The following is a 22,307-nucleotide window of genomic DNA, read 5'->3' on the forward strand; positions in this document are numbered from 1 at the left end:
TTACTAACCGACCAAGCCATAAGTCAAGGCCGGCCAGCAAGCCCGCGCAAGACCACACCAGCACGCACAACGAGCTGGGCCGTGGGCCGCGCTGCTGCTGCTGTGTCGTGGCCTTGGCCCCCGCGCACACACACGCAGTTGCTCTGCCATGGGCCAGCGCTGCTGCTGTTGTGTCGTGGCCTTCTTGCTTGCCCGGCGCGCCCATGGGCCTTGAGTGCTTCGTGCACTCGGCTCGTGGGCCGCTCTTCGTATCCGCGATTAAATATATTTCCGATATATTATTTATCGTTTCGTATACGAAGAATCACCGTCGTACGATACGATTTATTCGTTTCGCCTAGCTTACGAATATCCGCGATACGATATACGATTCCGATGCAAGGTCTTATCGTATAATACGTTTTCTAACTAATTTCCGAAAAGTTATTAAATGAATTTCCGATTCATTTAATCCGGTGATCTGTTACGTGTCATTGGTGTGACCTTGTAGGTTCAGTCAAGAGTAAGCTGTGAGTTTAATATTCATTAGAACTCACTGATCGGAAGCATTGCTCCAGCTAGCTGCTCCGATCACTTGATCTAACTGAATTAATTGTTCGCAATTAATCTGAACCTTGGTATTAGACTTAATGCACCTTGGGTGAAGGACATATTTCCTTCAAATAAGACACTGTGCTCAAACATTGTATGACCCACCCAACAAATTTAGTTGGAAAACCCAAGCCAAGTCTTTACAGACTCCAACATAGGAATGTCGTTTCCAATAAGCAGTATGTCGTCAACATACAAGACTAGGAATGCAATTTTACTCCGACTGACCTTCTTGTATACATAAGATTCGTCCTGATTCTTGATGAAGCCAAAATTATTGACTCTTCATCAAATCGTTTATTCCAACTCCTTGATGCCTTCTTTAGTCCGTAGATGGATTTCTTAAGCTTGCATACCTTTCCTTGGTTCTTTTGATTGACAAAACCCTCCGGCTGTGTCATAAACACAGTCTCTTCAAGAACATTATTCAAGAAGGCAGTTTTGACATCCATTTGCCATATTTCATAGTCATGAAAAGCGACAATCGCAAGGATTATCCGAATAGACTTAAGCATCACGACTGGAGAAAAGGTTTCATCGTAGTCAACGCCGTGAACTTGCCTGTAACCTTTTGCTACCAATCATTCCTTGTATATGTATAAAATTCCATCTTTTTCTTTCTTCAACTTGAAGACCCATTTGCATCAGATAGGTGTGAACCCATCCGGCAAATCAACCAAATCCCAGACTTGATTTTCAGACATGGAGTCTATTTCAGCTTGCATGGCCTCTAACCATTTGGTGGAGCTTGGGCTCGTCATAGCTTGCTTGTAAGTCATAGGTTCATCACTATCCAATATAAGAACGTCTAAGTTTTCAGTCAAGAGGACGCCTGTCCATCTGTCCGGCTGAAAAATAGTTCTACTTGACTTACGAGGGGCAACAACGTTTTGAGGAACTAATCCCACTGGCTCTTCTAAAGACCTTGGAGGTTCATCCATTTGAACTGCTTCTAAAGAGTTATGAGTTTGTTGTTCGTCTCGAATTTCTTCGAGGTCTATTATTCTCCCACTTGTCAATTTGGAAATATGATTTCTTTCCAAAAAGACACCGTCACGAGCAACGAAAACCTTGTTGTTTGACTTGTTGTAGAAATAATACCCCTTTGTTTCTTTTGGATACCCAATTAAGAAACATTTGTCATATTTAGGTTGTAGCTTGTCCGAAATTAATCGCTTGACATATGCTTCGCAACCCCAAATCTTCAGAAAAGACAACTTTGGAAGTTTCCCAGTCCATAATTCGTTTGGAGTCTTTTCAACATCTTTTGACGGAGCACGATTCAGTGTGAGTGCTGCAGTTTGCAACGCATGTCCCCAGAACTGTAAAGGAAGTTCGGCCTGACCCATCATTGACCTGACCATATCGAGTAAGGTCCTGTTTCTCCGTTCCGACACTCCGTTCCATTGAGGTGTCCCTGGAGCAGTCAATTCAGAAAGAATACCGCATTCTTTTAGATGGTCATCAAACTCGTGGCTAAGATATTCACCTCCTCGATCCGATCTTAGAGCTTTGATTTTCTTGCCATGTTGATTCTCTACTTCATTTTGAAATTATCGGAATTTCTCAAACGATTCAGACTTGTGCTTCATTAAGTAAATATAGCCATATCTACTGAAGTCATCCGTAAACGTTATGAAATAGCTGAACTCACCTCTAGCTTTCGTACTCATAGGCCCACATACGTCCGTATGTATTAGCCCTAGTAGTTCGCTTGCTCTTTCTCCCACCTTTGAGAAAGGTTGCTTTGTCATTTTTCCAAGTAAACAAGATTCGCATTGATCAATCTTCTCTAAGTCGAATGATTCTAGAATTCCTTTCCGTTGAAGTAATTCCATGCGCTTTGTGTTTATATGGCCTAATCGACAATGCCACAGAAATGTGAGATCTGAATCACCAGTTTTAGCCTTTTTGGTATTTATGTTATAAATGTGTTTGCTCGTATCTAGCACATAAAGACCGTTTTCTTGTTGTGCTGAACCATAAAACATTCCATTCAAAGAAAAAGAACAACTATTGTCTTTAAATTGAAAACTAAAACCTTCAGAATCCAAACTTGAAACGGAAATAATGTTTCTGGTGATACTAGGAACGTAGTAACAGTTTTCTAGTTCCAGAACAAAACCACTAGGCAAAGAAATAAAATGAGATCCTACGGCTAATGCAGCAATCCGTGCTCCATTTCCCACGCGTAGATCCATCTCGCCTTTATCAAGCTTTCTACTTCTCCTTAGTCCCTGCGAATTGGAACATAAGTGTGAGCCACAACCAGTATCTAATACCCAAGAAGTAGAATTAGCAAGATTACAATGTATAACATATATACCTGAAGTAGAAGCAACGTTTTCGTCCTTCTTCTCTTCCTTTAGTTTGGGGCCACTAGTGGAAAAAACCCCTGTTGTAGCCCCCTTGTTGAGGGGGGCATACATAAGCGCGCCTCAATAGCTACTTAGTCAACGCGGGTCAAATATTTTACTATTCTATTGAGGCGGGCTTTTTTGGTGTTCGCTTCTACAGAAGCTGTTGAAGGGGGCTTTCCTTGCCCGCCTCAATAGAGAGAAGCTGTTGAAGGGGGCTTTTAATTGCCCGCCTCAATAGGGTCCTTCTGTTGAAGGGGGCTTTTAATTGCCGGCCTCAATAGGCTACATTAAACTTAAATCAATTACAACCACCGCCAAACAGATAAGCTTCTCTTCACAGCTCGTCGTACTTCACATCTCTTCCAACGCATACCTATCCTCACCGCGCGACTCCACCACCACCATAACCACCACCACCACCTTCCTCACCGCGCGACTCCACCACCACCATCTGAAGGAGAGTTTCCCCACCGTCGTCTTTCCTACCTTCGCGCGACTCCATCTGTTTCACACAATCGATTTGTGAAGCTAGGTTAGTTTTTATTTGCAATTATTTGGGTAATAATCCTCTTTTTTCTCGTGCAATTTCCACTTCATTTCATTTTTGTTTGATTTCCCTTGTTCATCGACCTAATTGCCCCTGTTTGTTGTTTGAATTCCTGCTCGACCTAACTCCATCTGTTTTTTGTTTGAATTCCTGCTTGAATTTCATTTTTGTTTGAATTTCTCGTGCTAGGTTAGTTTTCTGTTTTGGATTACATGGCTTTTGGTGAAATGCCATTTGATTTAATGTCTGGCTTTTGGCATTGGACAGACTACTAAAGAGACTTAATTACCCAGGAGCGACTGAATTTGGGGTGGATTTGTCTCAGGCCAACATCTCAATTCAACTTGATGTTGGGAAGGGAGGAAATAGTGGCTCAAATGCTATAGCACCCGTTGTAGAGGTAGGTTATGAGGTTCTCTGATACTTTCTTTTGTTTATGAGGTAGCACCTTTCTTTTGTTTATTTTGGCTCCAATTTATAAAGAAGGAAAGAAAATAGCTCAATTACAAAAAATCTCGCACCTTAAACAGTGTTTTCGTCCCAAATACTTGCACCTATTTGTATCTATTTAGTGATCAGTCTGCTAGTTGCTTTGGTTAGTTTGTAATATCACTATTCTCTGATACTTAGAGCTGACTGACTGTCTGCCAGATTGCCTTGATATTATGCTAAAATGACATCTACGAGGTTACTTGTATATGACTTGGTGGTAATAAACCTGGCCTTCACTGGATTATTTACTTCAAGATTTCTTGTTGGACCTGTATTGTACTTGAAAGAAGGTAGTCAGAGTTTGAGGATATCGCTAGATTGATCTGATTTTAGCTGAATGAATATGAAGTAAACCGAATTAACCCGAACAGAACCCAATCCAAGTGAATACGTTGCCTTTTTTCTGCTACCCTGTTAGTGTTTCAAAGTGTAGTCTCCCAATTCCGCTAACCTAATGTGCAAATGGGTTTATTTACACTGAATGCGGGTTTCGTAACTAATTTAAAACCTAAACATGAGCATCGCTGGGATCTATTGATTGAGTACTGGAGGATGGTTTTTACTGATATTTTATCTTTGGATAAGATTGCATCATTAGAGAACAAAGATCTTATGCCAAGCTAGTTTATACTTAAATCGATTTTAGTTTATTCCTGTGAAATCTTATGTGAAGCTAATAAATGTTAATGTTGAGACATATTCCTGTTTTGTTTGGTTTTAAAATTGAGATGAGGTCTTACCATTTTTCTGATGTATAGTTCTTGTGTCAAAATTAAGAATTTGTGGCTTGATTTATCTAATTCTGTGTAAAACCTTGTGTTATTAGAAATGAGTCGTCGTTGGATGTACGGTGACCATACTACGGTGGAATACTTGAGTGGGGTTGAGGAGTTCCTTAGATGTGCTTTAGCACACCAACGGAATACGAAAGCCGCAAAGATCTATTGTCCTTGCCGTGATTGTAACAATGTAAGGCGGTTAGGTGATATTGATGAGATTGAGGATCATTTATTTCGTCGTGGGTTTAAGCAAGATTACCATGTCTGGTTTTGGCATGGTGAGAAAATACTTGATCGTCCAAGTTCTAGTGTGAATGAATTTGATGTTCTGGCAGAGAGTGATGAGAGTGATGAGAGTGATTCTGATATTTCTGAGAATAATGAGATGGATGATGATGAGCAAGAAGATAATGAAATAAATGAAATGATGGATGCGGTGAAAGATCACTTGAATGGACGACCTCACATACTCGAGCAGGTATTAAAGGCTGCTGAGACGCCTTTGTACCCTGGGTGTACAAAATTCAAATTGTTAGAATGTGTGGCATCACTTTCCAACTTGAAAGCGGAGAGTGGTTGGACCGAAGAAAGTTTCACGAAATTATTGAAACGACTAGGTCTTTGGTTTCCCGATGGCAATGACATTCCCACCTCTGCCTATTATGCCAACAAATTGACGAATCCCTTAGGCTTAGAGGCCGTCAAGATAGATGCTTGCCCAAATGATTGTATTCTTTACAGAAAAGAGTATGAAAATTTGGATAAGTGTCCAACGTGTTCTATGTCGCGTTACAAGCGTAAAGGGGCCAATTCAGCTAAGAGGGGACCGCCCGCCAAGGTATTGTGGTATCTTCCGATCATACCTAGGTTTGAGCGCTTGTTCTCCGTAAAGAAGAATGCTAAGTATCTGAGGTGGCATGCGGAAGGGAGGAAGAAAGATGAATTCCTTAGACATCCGGCTGATTCTCCTCAATGGAGAACTATTGATAAGAAGTATCCTGAATTTGGCAAGGAGGTTAGAAATCTGAGACTTGCTCTATGTACAGATGGGATGAATCCATACGGCTCTCTGAGTAGTCAGCATAGCACTTGGCCGGTTCTTCTTGCAATTTACAATCTTCCTCCATGGGTGTGTATGAAACGCAAGTATATCATGTTGTCACTCCTCATCTCAGGGCCTAAGCAGCCAGGACATGATATAGATGTGTATCTCGCTCCACTCATAGATGATTTGAAATTGTTGTGGAATGAAGGTGTTCCAATGTTCGATGCTCACACCAACTCAAACTTTACATTGCGGGCAATGGTTTTCTGTACCATAAATGATTTTCCGGCCTATGGAAACTTGTCTGGGTACAAAACCAAAGGAGAACAAGCATGCCCTATATGTGAAGAGGACATGAAGCCCACACGGTTGGATCATTTCAAGAAAAATATCTACCCAGATTTCAGGAAGCACCTTAGTCGATATCATCCTTATCGTAAGAAGAAGAAGGAATTCAATGGGTTCACCGAGGAAGGAGTAGCTCGTACACCTTTGACAGGATCACAAGTTTATGAACGTATCAAAAATGTTGAAACCAAATACGGTAAGTGCTTCAAGTCCAAGTCTAAAAAGGGTGTTTTATGGAAGAAAGTGTCTCCATTATGGGATCTTCCCTACTGGAAAGATTTGTCGGTTAGGCATTGTCTCGATGTAATGCACATTGAGAAAAATGTGTGCGATGCTATCATCGGGACTTTGCTAAACATACCAGGAAAGACCAAGGACAATGAGAATGTGCGGAAAGATATGAAAAAGAAGAATATTCGACCAGATTTGTGGCCTGTTAAAAAAAAGGATGGTACAAAGACCTTTCTGCCTCCAGCGTGTTACACAATGTCGAGAAAGGAGAAGAAGAAGTTTTGTGAGTGCTTACATGGCATTAAGGTTCCCTCGGGATATTCGTCGAATGTTAAGCGCCTAGTGTCTCTCTCGGACCTTAGGTTGATTGGTATGAAGTCTCATGATTGTCATGCACTGATTAATGTATTTTTGCCAATTGCACTTCGTGGGATATTGCCGAAACACGTGAGACATGTTATAACAAAACTTTGTTTGTTTTTCAATTCCATATGTGCTAAGGTGATTGATCCGGAGACTTTGGATGCTTTGCACAATGATGTTGTTGAAACTCTATGTCGATTTGAAATGTATTTTCCGCCTTCTTTCTTTGATATAATGGTGCATTTGATTGTCCATTTAGTTCGCGAAGTCAAGTTATGTGGTCCGGTGTTCTTAAGATGGATGTATCCTTTTGAGAGATTTTTTAAGACTTTAAAGGACAAAGCAAGGAATCCGGCTAATCCAGAGGGTAGTATCATTCGGGGAGTCCTTAAAGAAGAGATTTCTGGATATCTAGCTGAGTTTTTGTCAAGCCTTGAACCAATAGGACTTCCAAAATCTCGACATGTTGGTAGGCTCGCAGGGGAGGGAGTAATTGGTAAAAATGTGATATCTCCTCCATCGGAGAGGAAGAATAAGGCACATCTTTGTGTGTTGCAGCATCTTACAGAGGTTCATCCTTATTTAGAAAAGCATCTGCTTGAATTGCAACATTGTAATCCTAAGTTGAAGGAAAGAGCGTTGATGCGGGAACATAATCGCACATTTATTGAATGGTTTAAGAAGGAAGTTGGAAAGAAACAAGACCATGATGTTTCTGATACGATCAAGTGGTTATCTCGAGGTCCTCGACTATGTGTTCGATCTTTTGAAGGATATGATATCAATGGGTTCACATTCTACACTAGAAGGCAAGATGAAAAGAGTGTAGTGCAAAATAGTGGAGTAAAGGTTGTTGCATCATCTAGGGTCTATGCAAGCGCTAAGGATAAAAGGCCGGTTGATTCAACACAATCATATTATGGTGTTATCGAAGAAATATGGGAGCTTGATTATACCTATTTTGTGATCCCTGTTTTTCGGTGTCAGTGGGCTAACAACCAAAATGGTGTGAAGCGAGATGAAATTTTCCCGGGTTTAACCTTGGTGAATTTTGATCGACTAAGTGACAGTGACGAGCCATTCATTCTAGCATCACTAGCTAAGCAAGTTTTTTATGTGGTTGACAATATTGATCCTAGATGGCGTGTTGTTGCCCAAGGAAAAAGACATATTTTGGGTATTGATGATGTTGTAGATGAAGATGAGTATGATGAGTATGATGACACACCTCCGTTACCAATGGTTGTTCAACCATTGCCAGAAGAGGAGGATGCAAATAATACTAATCAGATGCGTATAGATCATACGGAAGGAATATGGGTTACGAATCGTAATTGAAACATACATGTGTAAGTTCGGGCTTCACTTCTGATGCATTGTTGAAGTTTTTGACTTTGTTCTTTCTATTCATATCTGAAAGCCTGTGCGCCTTGGAATTTTTGTTATCTTGACTACTTAAATTTGAATAGTGAAGGATACTTGTGGATATTAATTCATATTTTTTTTCTAAAAATTCAACCCCAATCAATTGCCACTTGTATTGTGAAGAGGAATTGCAGTGATAGTCTCCTACTTTATCCCTCCTATTTAAGTTACTGAGAGTCTGATACTTCTAATAACTTGACTAACTTTATCTGGTTTTTTCACACAGGTGTAAACTTGGTGAATGTCGTATCCTCTTATGTGAGCCAGGTTCCAAGCACAGGTTGCAGAAATTGCAGTTGAATTTTCCTAGGTTAGTTTTCAGTACATTTTGTCTAATAATATCAATTACCTGTTCTTGTTTGCATGGCTTTGTGATTGGTAACTTAGTTTCTGATGTTTGCTTTCTGGTGGTTGATGATGCACTAATCAACTCAGTGAAGTACTGTTTTAGCTTCTCAGTGCACTGATCAGTTCTGTTCTGTGCACTGATCTGCACTGCCCAGATCAGAACTGTGCAGATCAGTGGACAAAACTGATCAGAACTGTGCAGTTATGTGCACTGATCTGCACAGCTCAGATCAGAACTGTGCAGATCAGTGCACAGAACTGGTCAGTTCTGATCAGTTCTGTGCACTGATCTGCACAGCTCAGATCAGAACTGTGCAGATCAGTGCACAGAACTGGTCAGTTCTGATCAGTTCTGTGCACTGATCTGCACAGCTCAGATCAGAACTGTGCAGATCAGTGCACAAAACTGGTCAGTTCTGATCAGTTCTGTGCATTGATCTGCACAGCTCAGATCAGAACTGTGCAGATCAGTGCACAGAACTGGTCAGTTCTGATCAGTTCTGTGCATTGATCTGCACAGTTCTGATCTGAGCTGTGCAGATCAGTGCGTAGAACTGGTGAGTTATGATTTTTTTTTTGGGTTGTTTTTTTAGGTGAGGTTTGATTTGGGATTGTTTTGCATGTTAGGTGTAATACCATAAGACCATTATTTTAGGTATAGCTTTGTAAATGGCCAATTGTAGCATTTTGCCCTTAATATAAAAAAACAAGACATAATGTATACACAACCTACCCGTTGTCTACTTGCCCATGACTTCATTTTGCTAACCACAACTAAATAACTATTTATAAGCTTCTCCAATTCTTCAAGAGCAGTGTCACAAAAAGAAAAAAAGAAAAAAAAAACTCCTCAAATTAATAGATAAGAAACTTGTGGAACAGATTAATATGGGAATACAGAGAGAGAATAACTAATAAAGATTGGTAACATATCCCACAGTATAACAAAATGCAACTCTTACCATTTGATGGTTGCAATATTGCGAGCAAGAAGAGAGCCGCCACCTAGCTTGACATATATTGCATTTTATCAATCCACGAGAACTTCAAGTAGCACAAGGAATATGCACTGATCAGAACTGTGCAGTTATGTGCACTGATCTGCACAACTCCGATCAGAACTGTGCAGATCAGTGCACAGAACTGTGCAGTTATGTGCACTGATCTGCACAGCTCAGATCAGAACTGTGCAGATCAGTGCACAAAACTGGTCAGTTCTGATCAGTTCTGTGCACTGATCTGCACAGCTCAGATCAGAACTGTGCAGATCAGTGCACAGAACTGGTCAGTTCTGATCAGTTCTGTGCACTGATCTGCACAGCTCAGATCAGAACTGTGCAGATCAGTGCACAGAACTGGTCAGTTCTGATCAGTTCTGTGCATTGATCTGCACAGCTCAGATCAGAACTGTGCAGATCAGTGCACAAAACTGGTCAGTTCTGATCAGTTCTGTGCACTGATCTGCACAGCTCAGATCAGAACTGTGCAGATCAGTGCACAGAACTGGTCAGTTCTGATCAGTTCTGTGCATTGATCTGCACAGTTCTGATCTGAGCTGTGCAGATCAGTGCGTAGAACTGGTGAGTTATGATTTTTTTTTGGGTTGTTTTTTTAGGTGAGGTTTGATTTGGGATTGTTTTGCATGTTAGGTGTAATACCATAAGGCCATTATTTTAGGTATAGCTTTGTAAATGGCCAATTGTAGCATTTTGCTCTCTTTTCTAAGTATTGCTCCCTTTACTAAGTATTGCTCTCTTTTCTTTGTTGCAGGACCGTAGCTACCATGGATGATCATCGTGATAATGAAATACAGGGAATTGATGGAGCTAGTCATCCTACGGGGGAATCACAAGGTACCAACACTAGTAAAAAGACCAAATCCCGTGGTCCGTCAAAAGGAGTTCAAGCCAAAAAGCCTATGCATCTTCAGTATAATCAATATGGAATCCCTGATGGAGAATGGTCAGGAGAATACGGGAAGCAAGTTGGGTCTTGTGCTGCTAGAATTAACATTAATGTGAAAGAATATTCAACGTTAGATGAACACACAAAGAAGGGGTTTTGGGAGGAGACCAAGGTAAACATTGAATAAAAACTTGATTTGTATTCTCCTAGATTATCTATTTGTGTAGCATACGTTTCTAACAATCTCTTATCCATAAAATTAACAGCTTCTGTTCCACATTATTGATGATCCGGCTAAAAGGAGAGAAAAATATTTTCATATGTGTGTGGCGAAACGCTTTGGAGCTTTCAAGTCCAGGTTAACGCGGCGTTGGATAACTAAGAAAGAAAAAATGCCGAAACATCAGACAAATGACATGCCTTGGGACATCTACCATCAAATCACAGAGGATGATTGGAAAACATTTGTGATAGAACGAAACAAGCCGGAGATGTTGGTAATAATGAATTTACTTTGCTAGATATTTTTTTATATAATTATATGATTAGTTTGTTGTTGCCATCTTTAAATGTTCGACATGTTCTTTATGTGTTTTTTGACAGGTTCGTAGAGAAAAAGCAAGTAAAAGTGCATTACAAAACAAGCACCCACATCGCACAGGCCAAAAGGGTTATGTTAGAAAGAGACCAGAGTGGATAAATGATGGGCGACTACCGCCAGAGGCAGCTTTAACCCTCTCAAGTGGCTCCTCCTCAGTGACCTCATCACTCACCACAGCGCCAGATAGATTTAAGAAGTTTAGATCAGTAGAGTGGATCTTGGCTCATCAAGTTAAAAACAAAGAGGGAAAGTGGGAAGTTGACCCGAATGATAAAGAAGCCGTAAATATTGCTAAGATGGCTGTAAGTGCATATGAAATTTTACGTTCTATATCCTTTTCTTTCCTAATTCCTAGTTCTATTGCTAAGATTGCTTCTCCTTTCCATCATGTATACCATCTAATTTTTACTTTCCTAATTCTTATAGTTGGAGTACATAGAAGAAGAGGGAAAAGGAAATATTTCATTCACCCAGGGAGAAGATGCCCTCACCAAGGCTATGGGAAAAAAGGATCACCGTGGGCGTGTCAAGGCAACAGGTGGAGTTAATGTCGGTTACAAAGTTGCTTTCGGTCCAATAGACCGAAGTAGTAGATGTGGCCATATTGAACCATCACCGGAGGCTATCGAATCAATCAGAGCTTCGGTGAGAAGGGAGTTTGAAGATCAATTAGAGAGAAAGGTGGCGGAGGCCCTCCAAAACCAACTAGCCACATTGAAAGCAACCGGTCAACTACACACCCTCTCTACCCCCGCACTTGATTCTGCTCTTGTAAGTGATGAGTTTGATGTTAACCGTGCACTCGTAACCTGTTGTCCGAGTTCATCGCAGCAACCACGCGAGCTGAAGGAATATATTCTCTATAGTGCATACACTCAAAACACCCCTAGCTAGGTTTTTAATATTGTACTTTGTAGTGATTTCTGAAATTTTGTAAATTTATTTGTGAAGGCCATAACTCCATGTCGTCTTGCCCTTGAGGATAAAGTTTTGGGTAACAAAGTGATAGTGGCAGATGGTATGGCGTACCCATTGGATGGTTCGTTGCACCAACACTTTAGATCGATGAAGCCTAGTCATTATAAGGTCCAAGTTGATTGTATTTACGACGGACATGATGATGACACTCTTCCGGTACCTACTGGAGATGGATTCAATAACTTAGGCAGGGCTCTTGCTAGTTTTGTGCAATGGCCAATTCACTTGGTGATTTTCGAAGAAGACGAGGTATAACTTTTTTATTATTAATTGTCATTCATTGCGTTATGCATCTGTTTAGAATTAGATTCAGAGCCTTGAACTCCTTTGGTTTCTACCTCTGTTTAGGAGTACTCTACTCCACGCCCAACAAAGAAGTCCAGGAGTCAGATTTTTGAAGAGGTGGTTGGTAGCTCCAAAGAGAAGAAAAACGAATTAATTGTCAAAGAGAAGACAACAGAATTAGTTGTCAAAGATAAGACAACAGAATTAATTGTCAAAGAGAAGGCAACACTTGATTTAGGGTCCAAAGAGAAGACAACACTGAAGTTAACGGCCAAGGTAAACCATATGCTTCCCACTCCCCTGTGCTTCAACACTGAAATCAAAACTGAACTTTTCATGCTAGCTTAACATTATTGTTACAGGAAAATTCATGCTCAAATAAGTTGGAGTCGAAATCGAAGTCGAAGAACTCTAAGATGGCCAAAGAGATGGTAGGTAGTTGTGATCGTAAAACTGAAGAATCAGCCGCCAAAAGTAAGAAGCAAAATTTGGCAGACGACACAATTCAAGGTCTTGGCCCATCATGCAATTATTTGAAGTTTATCATCAATACGGCGCCCGGTGATGTATATAAAAATACTTCAATCCCATTGCCCGCTTCGGTTTGGCATTATGACGAAGATCGACAAACTTATATAAATGAGGTTGACGTTGAAGAGTTCCTTAGAGGGGCGTGCCTCAACATTTCAGTGATCCAAGTCTATATGATGTAAACTTTTCCATCGATATTTTTGTTTTTGGTTTTGTCAACTATAATAGTTTTTGAAATTTTTGCATTATACATTTACTTTGTAGGTGTTTATTCCACGAACACACCTTTGCATTTGACAACTCTCAGATTGGGTTTGTTTGTCCCGAGGCAATGTCAAGCTCTAGAATCAAGGCCAACCCTCAGGCTGCATCAATGTATTTGAAAGTAGTTTTCAATGCTGAAATTGAAAAGGAGAAGAAGGGTGATCCTAACATTACCAAGTGGTTTTTGATCCCATACCATCAAGAGTAAGTGTTAGAGATTGATCGATATTTGGTAAATAGCTATGTTATTGTTATTTTCATGCATAAGGTTGCAATAACATTTATATATAATGCAGAAATCATTGGATTTTGTACGTGTTAGACCTACGTAGAGGTTGTGCGTATATTTTCGACTCTGCGATAGGTTCCAACCGAGAAAATAGTGCATGGGGAATCTTGTGTTTGTAAGTTACTTTCAATTCTTTTTAAGTTATTTCTTTTCGTGCCGAATCAGATTCATGAAGTTTTACTCAACTTCCAGGGCATACCAAGTGTACAAGTTTAATGATGGGATTTGTCCGAATAGAGCGACTATGCAGGGGTTGAAAGGCTTCCATGTAAAGGTATATCATGCTTACTAATTAGCTTTACTTTTTTTTTTGGGTAACTACTTGGATATATAATTTATGATTTATCTCCAAATCAGTGTGCTCAACAAGTCGGCGCCCGCGAGTGTGGCTATTACGTTATGAAGTTCATGCATGAAATAGTCACGTTACACCATAACACTGATGAGCGGTTAGACAATGTTCGTTCTTTTACCATATGTTAGTTGAACTACTAATACTAGTACTTTTACGTAGTAGAATTCTTAATTTACAAGTAGCATTACTTATCATGTTACTTATTTCAGGCTTACACTCCAAGAAATGCGCCTTATACCGATGAGGAAATAGATGTGGTTCGTGAGCAATGGGCTAAGTTTTTTACAACCGAGTATTTATTTACTTAGGTTGTTTAGACACAAAGATGGAAGCGTTTATATCTTCATGGATTTGGTAAAGTTCTTTAATTTTTCCATAATTACAAGTCTGCTGGATTTGCTAATTTATTGCTTTGAATACTAATCTGCTGGTCTTGCTGCTGTTGCATGTGAATTCTGATCTGGTGGTCTTTAGAATTTCACTTTGAACTAAACTTTGAACTAAAGAACCTAAGGACTCATTTCCGCTCCCAACTTTGAACTAAAGAACCTAAGGACTCATTTGATTCTTATTACATGACTAATATACATAGTTTTAACTTTCTAAAACTCATTCGAATCTATTTATGCACATTTAAGGCTCATTAGGTCGTTATAGGTCATGTTTAGAGCTAAAATGACATTTCCGCTCCCAACTTTGAACTAAAGAACCTAAGGACTCATTTGATTCTTATTACATGACTAATATACATAGTTTTAACTTTCTAAAACTCATTCGAATCTATTTATGCACATTTAAGGCTCATTAGGTCGTTATAGGTCATGTTTAGAGCTAAAATGACATTTCCGCTCCCAACTTTGAACTAAAAAACCTAAGGACTCATTTGATTCTTATTACATGTCTAATATGCATAGTTAAAACTTTCTAAAACTCATTCGAATCTATTTATGCACATTTAAGGCTCATTAGGTCGTTATAGGTCATGTTTAGAGCTAAAATGACATTTCCGCTCCCAACTTTGAACTAAAGAACCTAAGGACTCATTTGATTCTTATTACATGTCTAATATTCATAGTTAAAACTTTCTAAAACTCATTCGAATCTATTTATGCACATTTAAGGCTCATTAGGTCGTTATAGGTCATGTTTAGAGCTAAAATGACATTTCCGCTCCCAACTTTGAACTAAAGAACCTAAGGACTCATTTGATTCTTATTACATGATTAATATGCATAGTTAAAACTTTCTAAAACTCATTCGAATCTATTTATGCACATTTAAGGCTCATTAGGTCGTTATAGGTCATGTTTAGAGCTAAAATGACATTTCCGCTCCCAACTTTGAACTAAAAAACCTAAGGACTCATTTGATTCTTATTACATGTCTAATATGCATAGTTAAAACTTTCTAAAACTCATTCGAATCTATTTATGCACATTTAAGGCTCATTAGGTCGTTATAGGTCATGTTTAGAGCTAAAATGACATTTCCGCTCCCAACTTTGAACTAAAGAACCTAAGGACTCATTTGATTCTTATTACATGACTTATATACATAGTTTTAACTTTCTAAAACTCATTCGAATCTATTTATGCACATTTAAGGCTCATTAGGTCGTTATAGGTCATGTTTAGAGCTAAAATGACATTTCCGCTCCCAACTTTGAACTAAAAAACCTAAGGACTCATTTGATTCTTATTACATGTCTAATATGCATAGTTAAAACTTTCTAAAACTCATTCGAATCTATTTATGCACATTTAAGGCTCATTAGGTCGTTATAGGTCATGTTTAGAGCTAAAATGACATTTCCGCTCCCAACTTTGAACTAAAGAACCTAAGGACTCATTTGATTCTTATTACATGACTAATATACATAGTTTTAACTTTCTAAAACTCATTCGAATCTATTTATGCACATTTAAGGCTCATTAGGTCGTTATAGGTCATGTTTAGAGCTAAAATGACATTTCCGCTCCCAACTTTGAACTAAAAAACCTAAGGACTCATTTGATTCTTATTACATGACTAATATACATAGTTTTAACTTTCTAAAACTCATTCGAATCTATTTATGCACATTTAAGGCTCATTAGGTCGTTATAGGTCATGTTTAGAGCTAAAATGACATTTCCGCTCCCAACTTTGAACTAAAAAACCTAAGGACTCATTTGATTCTTATTACATGTCTAATATGCATAGTTAAAACTTTCTAAAACTCATTCGAATCTATTTATGCACATTTAAGGCTCATTAGGTCGTTATAGGTCATGTTTAGAGCTAAAATGACATTTCCGCTCCCAACTTTGAACTAAAGAACCTAAGGACTCATTTGATTCTTATTACATGATTAATATGCATAGTTAAAACTTTCTAAAACTCATTCGAATCTATTTATGCACATTTAAGGCTCATTAGGTCGTTATAGGTCATGTTTAGAGCTAAAATGACATTTCCGCTCCCAACTTTGAACTAAAGAACCTAAGGACTCATTTGATTCTTATTACATGACTAATATACATAGTTTTAACTTTCTAAAACTCATTCGAATCTATTTATGCACATTTAAGGCTCATTAGGTCGTTATAGGTCATGTTTAGAGCTAAAATGACATTTCCGCTCCCAACTTTGAACTAAAGAACCTAAGGACTCATTTGATTCTTATTACATGACTTATATACATAGTTTTAACTTTCTAAAACTCATTCGAATCTATTTATGCACATTTAAGGCTCATTAGGTCGTTATAGGTCATGTTTAGAGCTAAAATGACATTTCCGCTCCCAACTTTGAACTAAAAAACCTAAGGACTCATTTGATTCTTATTACATGTCTAATATGCATAGTTTTAACTTTCTAAAACTCATTCGAATCTATTTATGCACATTTAAGGCTCATTAGGTCGTTATAGGTCATGTTTAGAGCTAAAATGACATTTCCGCTCCCAACTTTGAACTAAAGAACCTAAGGACTCATTTGATTCTTATTACATGACTAATATACATATTTTTAACTTTCTAAAACTCATTCGAATCTATTTATGCACATTTAAGGCTCATTAGGTCGTTATAGGTCATGTTTAGAGCTAAAATGACATTTCCGCTCCCAACTTTGAACTAAAGAACCTAAGGACTCATTTGATTCTTATTACATGACTAATATACATAGTTTTAACTTTCTAAAACTCATTCGAATGTATTTATGCACATTTAAGGCTCATTAGGTCGTTATAGGTCATGTTTAGAGCTAAAATGACATTTCCGCTCCCAACTTTGAACTAAAGAACCTAAGGACTCATTTGATTCTTATTACATGACTAATATACATAGCTTTAACTTTCTAAAACTCATTCTAATCTACGTATGCACATTTAAGGCTCATTGGGTCGTTATAGGTCAACAACGTACTTAATTATCTCTATAGTCTGCAACTATATCTTTTAATTTTATGCTTCAATGGAATGTAAAGACAATATCGTGAGTGTAAACTTTGGTACTCATATATATTTTCCTTCCATGCAACTTGCAGGCTAGGGATCGAGTCGATTGGAAGAAAGTCAACACGACCTTACTTAAGGTTTGTACGTAATGCATGATCTAAAGGGACCTAAGTGGCTGGATTAGAGACATTTGTTAGATTAGCTCTCTAGCCTTTTGTCTTTAGTTGTTAATATTAGTTGTAATTTGTTAGACTAGCTAGGTGTTTAAAAATTGTAAACATACGTACTATATATACGCTTTGTTCTGTTGGGTTAATATAAATGAAGTTAATGTAATGATTTATTTATCAAAGATAAGCAGATTCATACCTTTGCTATTTTGGTGTTGATTGGGTACAGGTTTCAATACTCAATGGAGTATATATCTAGTTGTGGTTATTGCCGCCTATTTTATATTTTAAAAGAATTTGGAAAAAAAAAAATTAATGTTGTTGAAGGGGGCTTTTAATGTACGCCTCAACAACATATGAATTTTTGGCGCAAAAATAAGGACCTGTTGAGGGGGGCATTTAAGAAGTGAGCCTCAACAGAGGAGGCTGTTGAGGCGGGCTTCTTAAATGCCCCCCTCAACAGGTCCTTATTTTTCGCGTTTCTGTAGAGGTTGTTGAGGCGGGCTTTTGAAAGCCCCCCACAACAGATCACCTGTTGAGGCGAACAAAGCCCGCCTCAACAGATCACTGAGCTGTTGAAGCTACGTCTGTCGCAGCGGGCCTTGTTCGCCTCAATAAACCCAAAATGCCCCCCTCAACAGGTATTTTTTCCACTAGTGCGGCAATCTCGCTTGTAATGACCAATTTCATTACAATTGAAGCATTGCGATGTGAAAGGAGAAGCATTCTTTTTCATCTTGCTCTTGGAAGGCGCCAGATGCCCTCCGGGAGTGGACGTAGATGAAGCCTTGCTTTTCTTCCCCTTGCCTACTTTCTTGAACTTAGTGCACTTCACATTCAAAGGGTCTTGATTGAACTTAAGGATTTTCTCGAATTTCACGAGTAATTCCACAAGTTCACAGAATGTGCTCTCTTTCTGATTAAAGAGATAGTGCATCTTAAAACCCTCATAATCCTTATGAAGAGAATTCAGCACTAGTGCAATAGCTATCGACTCTTTGACGGAACCACCAAGTCTCTCGATTGTGAAAAATAATCCAGACATCATATTCACATGAGACCGAATCGGTGTGTTTTTGTCCATCTTGACAGAGTAAATGCGCTTTTATGCTTCTAGAAGTTCGATTTCTAGGCACGACTTGTGTGGGGTAACGAGTTTGAGATTGCTCATTGAATTAGCCAATTCATCAACCCTTTTGCCACCAGTTTGGCACGTGGGTTGAAAACCCGCACAACATCTATCCTCGAGGCTCCTAAGGAGAGCATGAGGCTCAAAAGTAATGAACCTCCCTCTCCAACTCTCAGGAATAGACTTAAGGATGAACTCCGTGATAAGGTACTTGCGAAGTGCTCAACTTCTGTACTTTTCAGGAGTCATGCCTCGCGCATCATAGCTAGGAAAAGGTTGTTCAATGACATAGTGTATGCCATTAACTTTCAAAACTTCGACAAGTTTCCCTTTCCATTCAAGAAAATTAGTCAAGTCTAACTCGACATCCAGAATTTCAGCTGATATGATTGTTGTTATGTTTGCTACCATTTTGATTACTACAATCGAAAAGAATTTGCAATAAATAACCATTCATAAACTTCAATAACTTTGAAATAAAAGAAAACATGCAATCATTAAAGCTATTAAAACATTTCATTCATGCAAAAGCAAAAACATGGTCCAAAATGAATGAAACGATTCCAGGACCCCAAAAGTCCTAAATCCTTAAGCAGCTTTGGCATCTCTTAAGTAGTTTAAGATTTTAGGTAAGCAAAACCTATTGCTAGTAATCTCCAAATTACTCTTGGTTAATAAATTAATACCATAATTTATCCCATTGCCACAACATAATGCCATTGTTGTTTGAGTTGAAACCACAATCAACGTGCTCCTTTGGGATGCCTTACTACCTAAGTCAACTAAAATAGCACCTCGCTTTGGCGTAAACCTACTACCTTAGATCCTTAGATTTTTGTAAGTGCTTGATTTGGAAGGAAATTTTTAAACTCAATATTACTTTGGACCTAGTTGTTTTTATGTTGGTTCGATTATTTAGTGAACTTAATCTAATCGAGTCATATGAAACAACCTATTCATGCAAAGCATACATACATTCATACATTCACGCATAATATATATATATATATATATATATATATATATATATATATATATATATATATATATATATATATATATATTAAATTGCATAAATAAATGGTGATCTAGTATGGCCCAAAACATCTTGTCTTCAAGCATCCAATCTTCATCACCTCCTTGTTAGCTTGTCATCGTCTTGAATCTTCGTTCAAATGCTAACTTAAAGTTCAAAACTTAGAAATACTTGAAAATAATAAAATTACATCAAAAATTTCCATGGTACGCAGACCATATTAAAACTTTAGATTCAAAGATAGAACGGTACGCAGACCGTATTTAACTATCCTAAATGGCCATACTAGTCACTTGGAGTACCTGCATTGCATAAAATATATATTCTATGCATTCACCCATTCTTGTGCTAAAACGAATGGCCCATATAAATATGCAAGTATTTACGTGAATTAATTAAAATTCACGTTCACATAAACACGTCCTAAAAGATTAATCAATTTCTAAATTATTAATCCTTAGACTTTATTCTAATTAAAATCGAATTTAATTAAAATAATGCGACCTACGAAAATGATTAAAAAATTAATTATTTGATTTTAATTTCATTTAGTGGCTCCCACTCAAACCAATAATTATTCCGGATAATTAATTATGAAATATTAAATTAAAACTCGCGGCCCGGCCCAAGCAAATAAAATATTAAATTAAATATCCCGTTAGCCCAAATTAATGCAAATATGCGAAGCACAACGAAATAAACAATTTTCAATGAAAAACGTCCAAGTGCATAGTTGGGCTAGGCTTGCGCCCAGCCCATAGCCCTTGCGTGTGGCCTACGAGGCGCACGAGCAAGCTCGCACACCCCGCAGCCTGATCGCGCGCGTGCCCACAGCTCGTCACTGCCCTTACGCTGCGTCGTTGTGCCATCGCTGCGCTGGACGTCGCATGGCCTTGTGCCTTGCTTCGTCGCAGCACCCGCAAGCATCTCTTGCCCTTTCCTCGCCCAGCGCGCACGAGGCACGCAGCACGCTTGCTGCTGCCCGTGTCGCTGCGGCTCGGCTCTCGTACAGCAGCCTGCATGGCCTTGCGAGCCATACGTCCACCACACATCGTGTTCGTGCCTACGGACCAACTTAATTAAAATTAAATTTAATTTCACGAACTTGCATTAATATTAATTTTCAAAAAGTTACGATTTTTATTTTCGAAAAACAACGATTTTTAACGATTTAATAAACTTCAACGACAATCCAATTTCGTAAAACATTAAATCAAAGGCTAACATTATTCAAATTTTTAAGAACGAACGAATCAATATTAAAAATTTGAACTTTTAACTAATAAAATCCAAAAATTTAAATCGTTCATTAACATTTAAATTTCAGATTTTTAATAATTAGGTTTAAGTGCGATTAAAATTAACGTAACCATTCAAAATTTTAATCCAATAATTTTTAAAATTAGCCACCGACCCATGAAATTATATCCCCTTTCCCAATTAACCGAATTATTAAACCAAAATTAATTAAAATTCAATTAGGGTTTCAAATTTTACGAATTGGGGAAAGGAAAAATTAGGGTTTATACGGAAATATCTGAAATTTTTACAATAGATCAAGAATATACCCAGCAACATTGTGTCAAAATTTCAAGCAATTCCGAGTAGTTTAGGTTGACCTTTTAATTGAATTATTGTCCGACACTTTTATTTTTTATTAAATAATTAACCAAAACGCCCAAAAAACGACACTTCGAGGCCTGTTTTTGCAATTCCGTTCTCATGAGTTGATCTTAGAAAATCCTTTTCAATCAGATTAGGGTTTTAAAACTCGAATAAACGAATATTTATGATTTCGGAACAGAATATACGCAATTTATCCAATAATTCTTAAAAAATCCGAAAATTCAACAAAAAATTCAAAATTTCCGACAGATGTAAAAACAAATAAATCATGCTAAAACATTCTTTGAATACATAAGGCTCATGATACCACTGTAGGGGAATACAGTTAAACATAATAACATGTGCGGAAACAATCCCCAAAGCCAGGAAGCATGTATAAAGCACAGATTAAGCAGACTTACGTTAGAAGCGTGTTTTCGACAAATTGTCAACGAACACGAAGAGAATTAGGGTTCTCTGTTTTCTCCTAGGGTTGTCGTTCCTCTACTTGGTTCCTCTACTTCACTTGTCGTTCCTCTACTTGGTTCACCGACACGATCAGATCCGTCTTGATTATCGTAGCTTAGACAATCGATCAAGAGATTTGCTTTTTAAGATGAACACACTTTGGAGGCTCATAGAGAATTAGGGTTCTCTGTTTTCTCCTAGGGTTGTGTGTGACTGAATTGGATTGTGTTAGAAAAGGGGTTAGAAGGTTATTAACATAACCTTACTAACCGACCAAGCCATAAGTCAAGGCCGGCCAGCAAGCCCGCGCAAGACCACACCAGCACGCACAACGAGCTGGGCCGTGGGCCGCGCTGCTGCTGCTGTGTCGTGGCCTTGGCCCGCGCGCACACACACGCAGTTGCTCGGCCATGGGCCAGCGCTGCTGCTGTTGTGTCGTGGCCTGCTTGCTTGCCCGGCGCGCCCATGGGCCTTGAGTGCTTCGTGCGCTCGGCTCGTGGGCCGCTCTTCGTATCCGCGATTAAATATATTTCCGATATATTATTTATCGTTTTGTATACGACGAATCACCGTCGTACGATACGATTTATTCGTTTTTCCTAGCTTACGAATATTCGCGATACGATATACGATTCTGATGCAAGGTCGTATCGTATAATACGTTTTCCAACTAGTTCCCGAAAAGCTATTAAATGAATTTCCGATTCATTTAATCCGATGATC

At 38.5% G+C, this 22,307-nt stretch overlaps 2 protein-coding genes across 3 annotated transcripts; both read left to right on the top strand.

Annotated features, from left to right (window-relative positions):
* Positions 1 to 2,974: 2,974 nt before the first annotated feature.
* Positions 2,975 to 11,929, top strand: LOC130471575 (uncharacterized). The gene is made up of 7 exons (XM_056841777.1): positions 2,975 to 3,483; positions 3,766 to 3,898; positions 8,408 to 8,491; positions 10,300 to 10,606; positions 10,701 to 10,931; positions 11,038 to 11,337; positions 11,462 to 11,929. The coding sequence occupies exons 4-7, from the start codon at positions 10,313 to 10,315 to the stop codon at positions 11,927 to 11,929; spliced, it is 1,293 nt and encodes a 430-aa protein (XP_056697755.1). The 5' UTR covers positions 2,975 to 3,483; positions 3,766 to 3,898; positions 8,408 to 8,491; positions 10,300 to 10,312.
* Positions 11,930 to 11,990: 61 nt separating this feature from the next.
* Positions 11,991 to 17,472, top strand: LOC130459162 (uncharacterized). 2 transcript variants are annotated; one of them, XM_056826344.1, is made up of 9 exons: positions 11,991 to 12,262; positions 12,362 to 12,574; positions 12,661 to 13,007; positions 13,094 to 13,297; positions 13,390 to 13,497; positions 13,575 to 13,656; positions 13,740 to 13,841; positions 13,947 to 14,091; positions 17,266 to 17,472. In XM_056826344.1, the coding sequence occupies exons 1-8, from the start codon at positions 12,056 to 12,058 to the stop codon at positions 14,043 to 14,045; spliced, it is 1,362 nt and encodes a 453-aa protein (XP_056682322.1). In that variant the 5' UTR covers positions 11,991 to 12,055; the 3' UTR covers positions 14,046 to 14,091; positions 17,266 to 17,472. The 2 variants fall into 2 exon arrangements, with proteins under 2 accessions (XP_056682322.1, XP_056682323.1); XM_056826345.1 differs by lacking the exon at positions 13,390 to 13,497.
* Positions 17,473 to 22,307: the final 4,835 nt, after the last annotated feature.

The sequence above is a fragment of the Spinacia oleracea genome, chromosome 4, assembly GCF_020520425.1.
Source record: "Spinacia oleracea cultivar Varoflay chromosome 4, BTI_SOV_V1, whole genome shotgun sequence".
Taxonomy (NCBI): domain Eukaryota; kingdom Viridiplantae; phylum Streptophyta; class Magnoliopsida; order Caryophyllales; family Amaranthaceae; genus Spinacia; species Spinacia oleracea.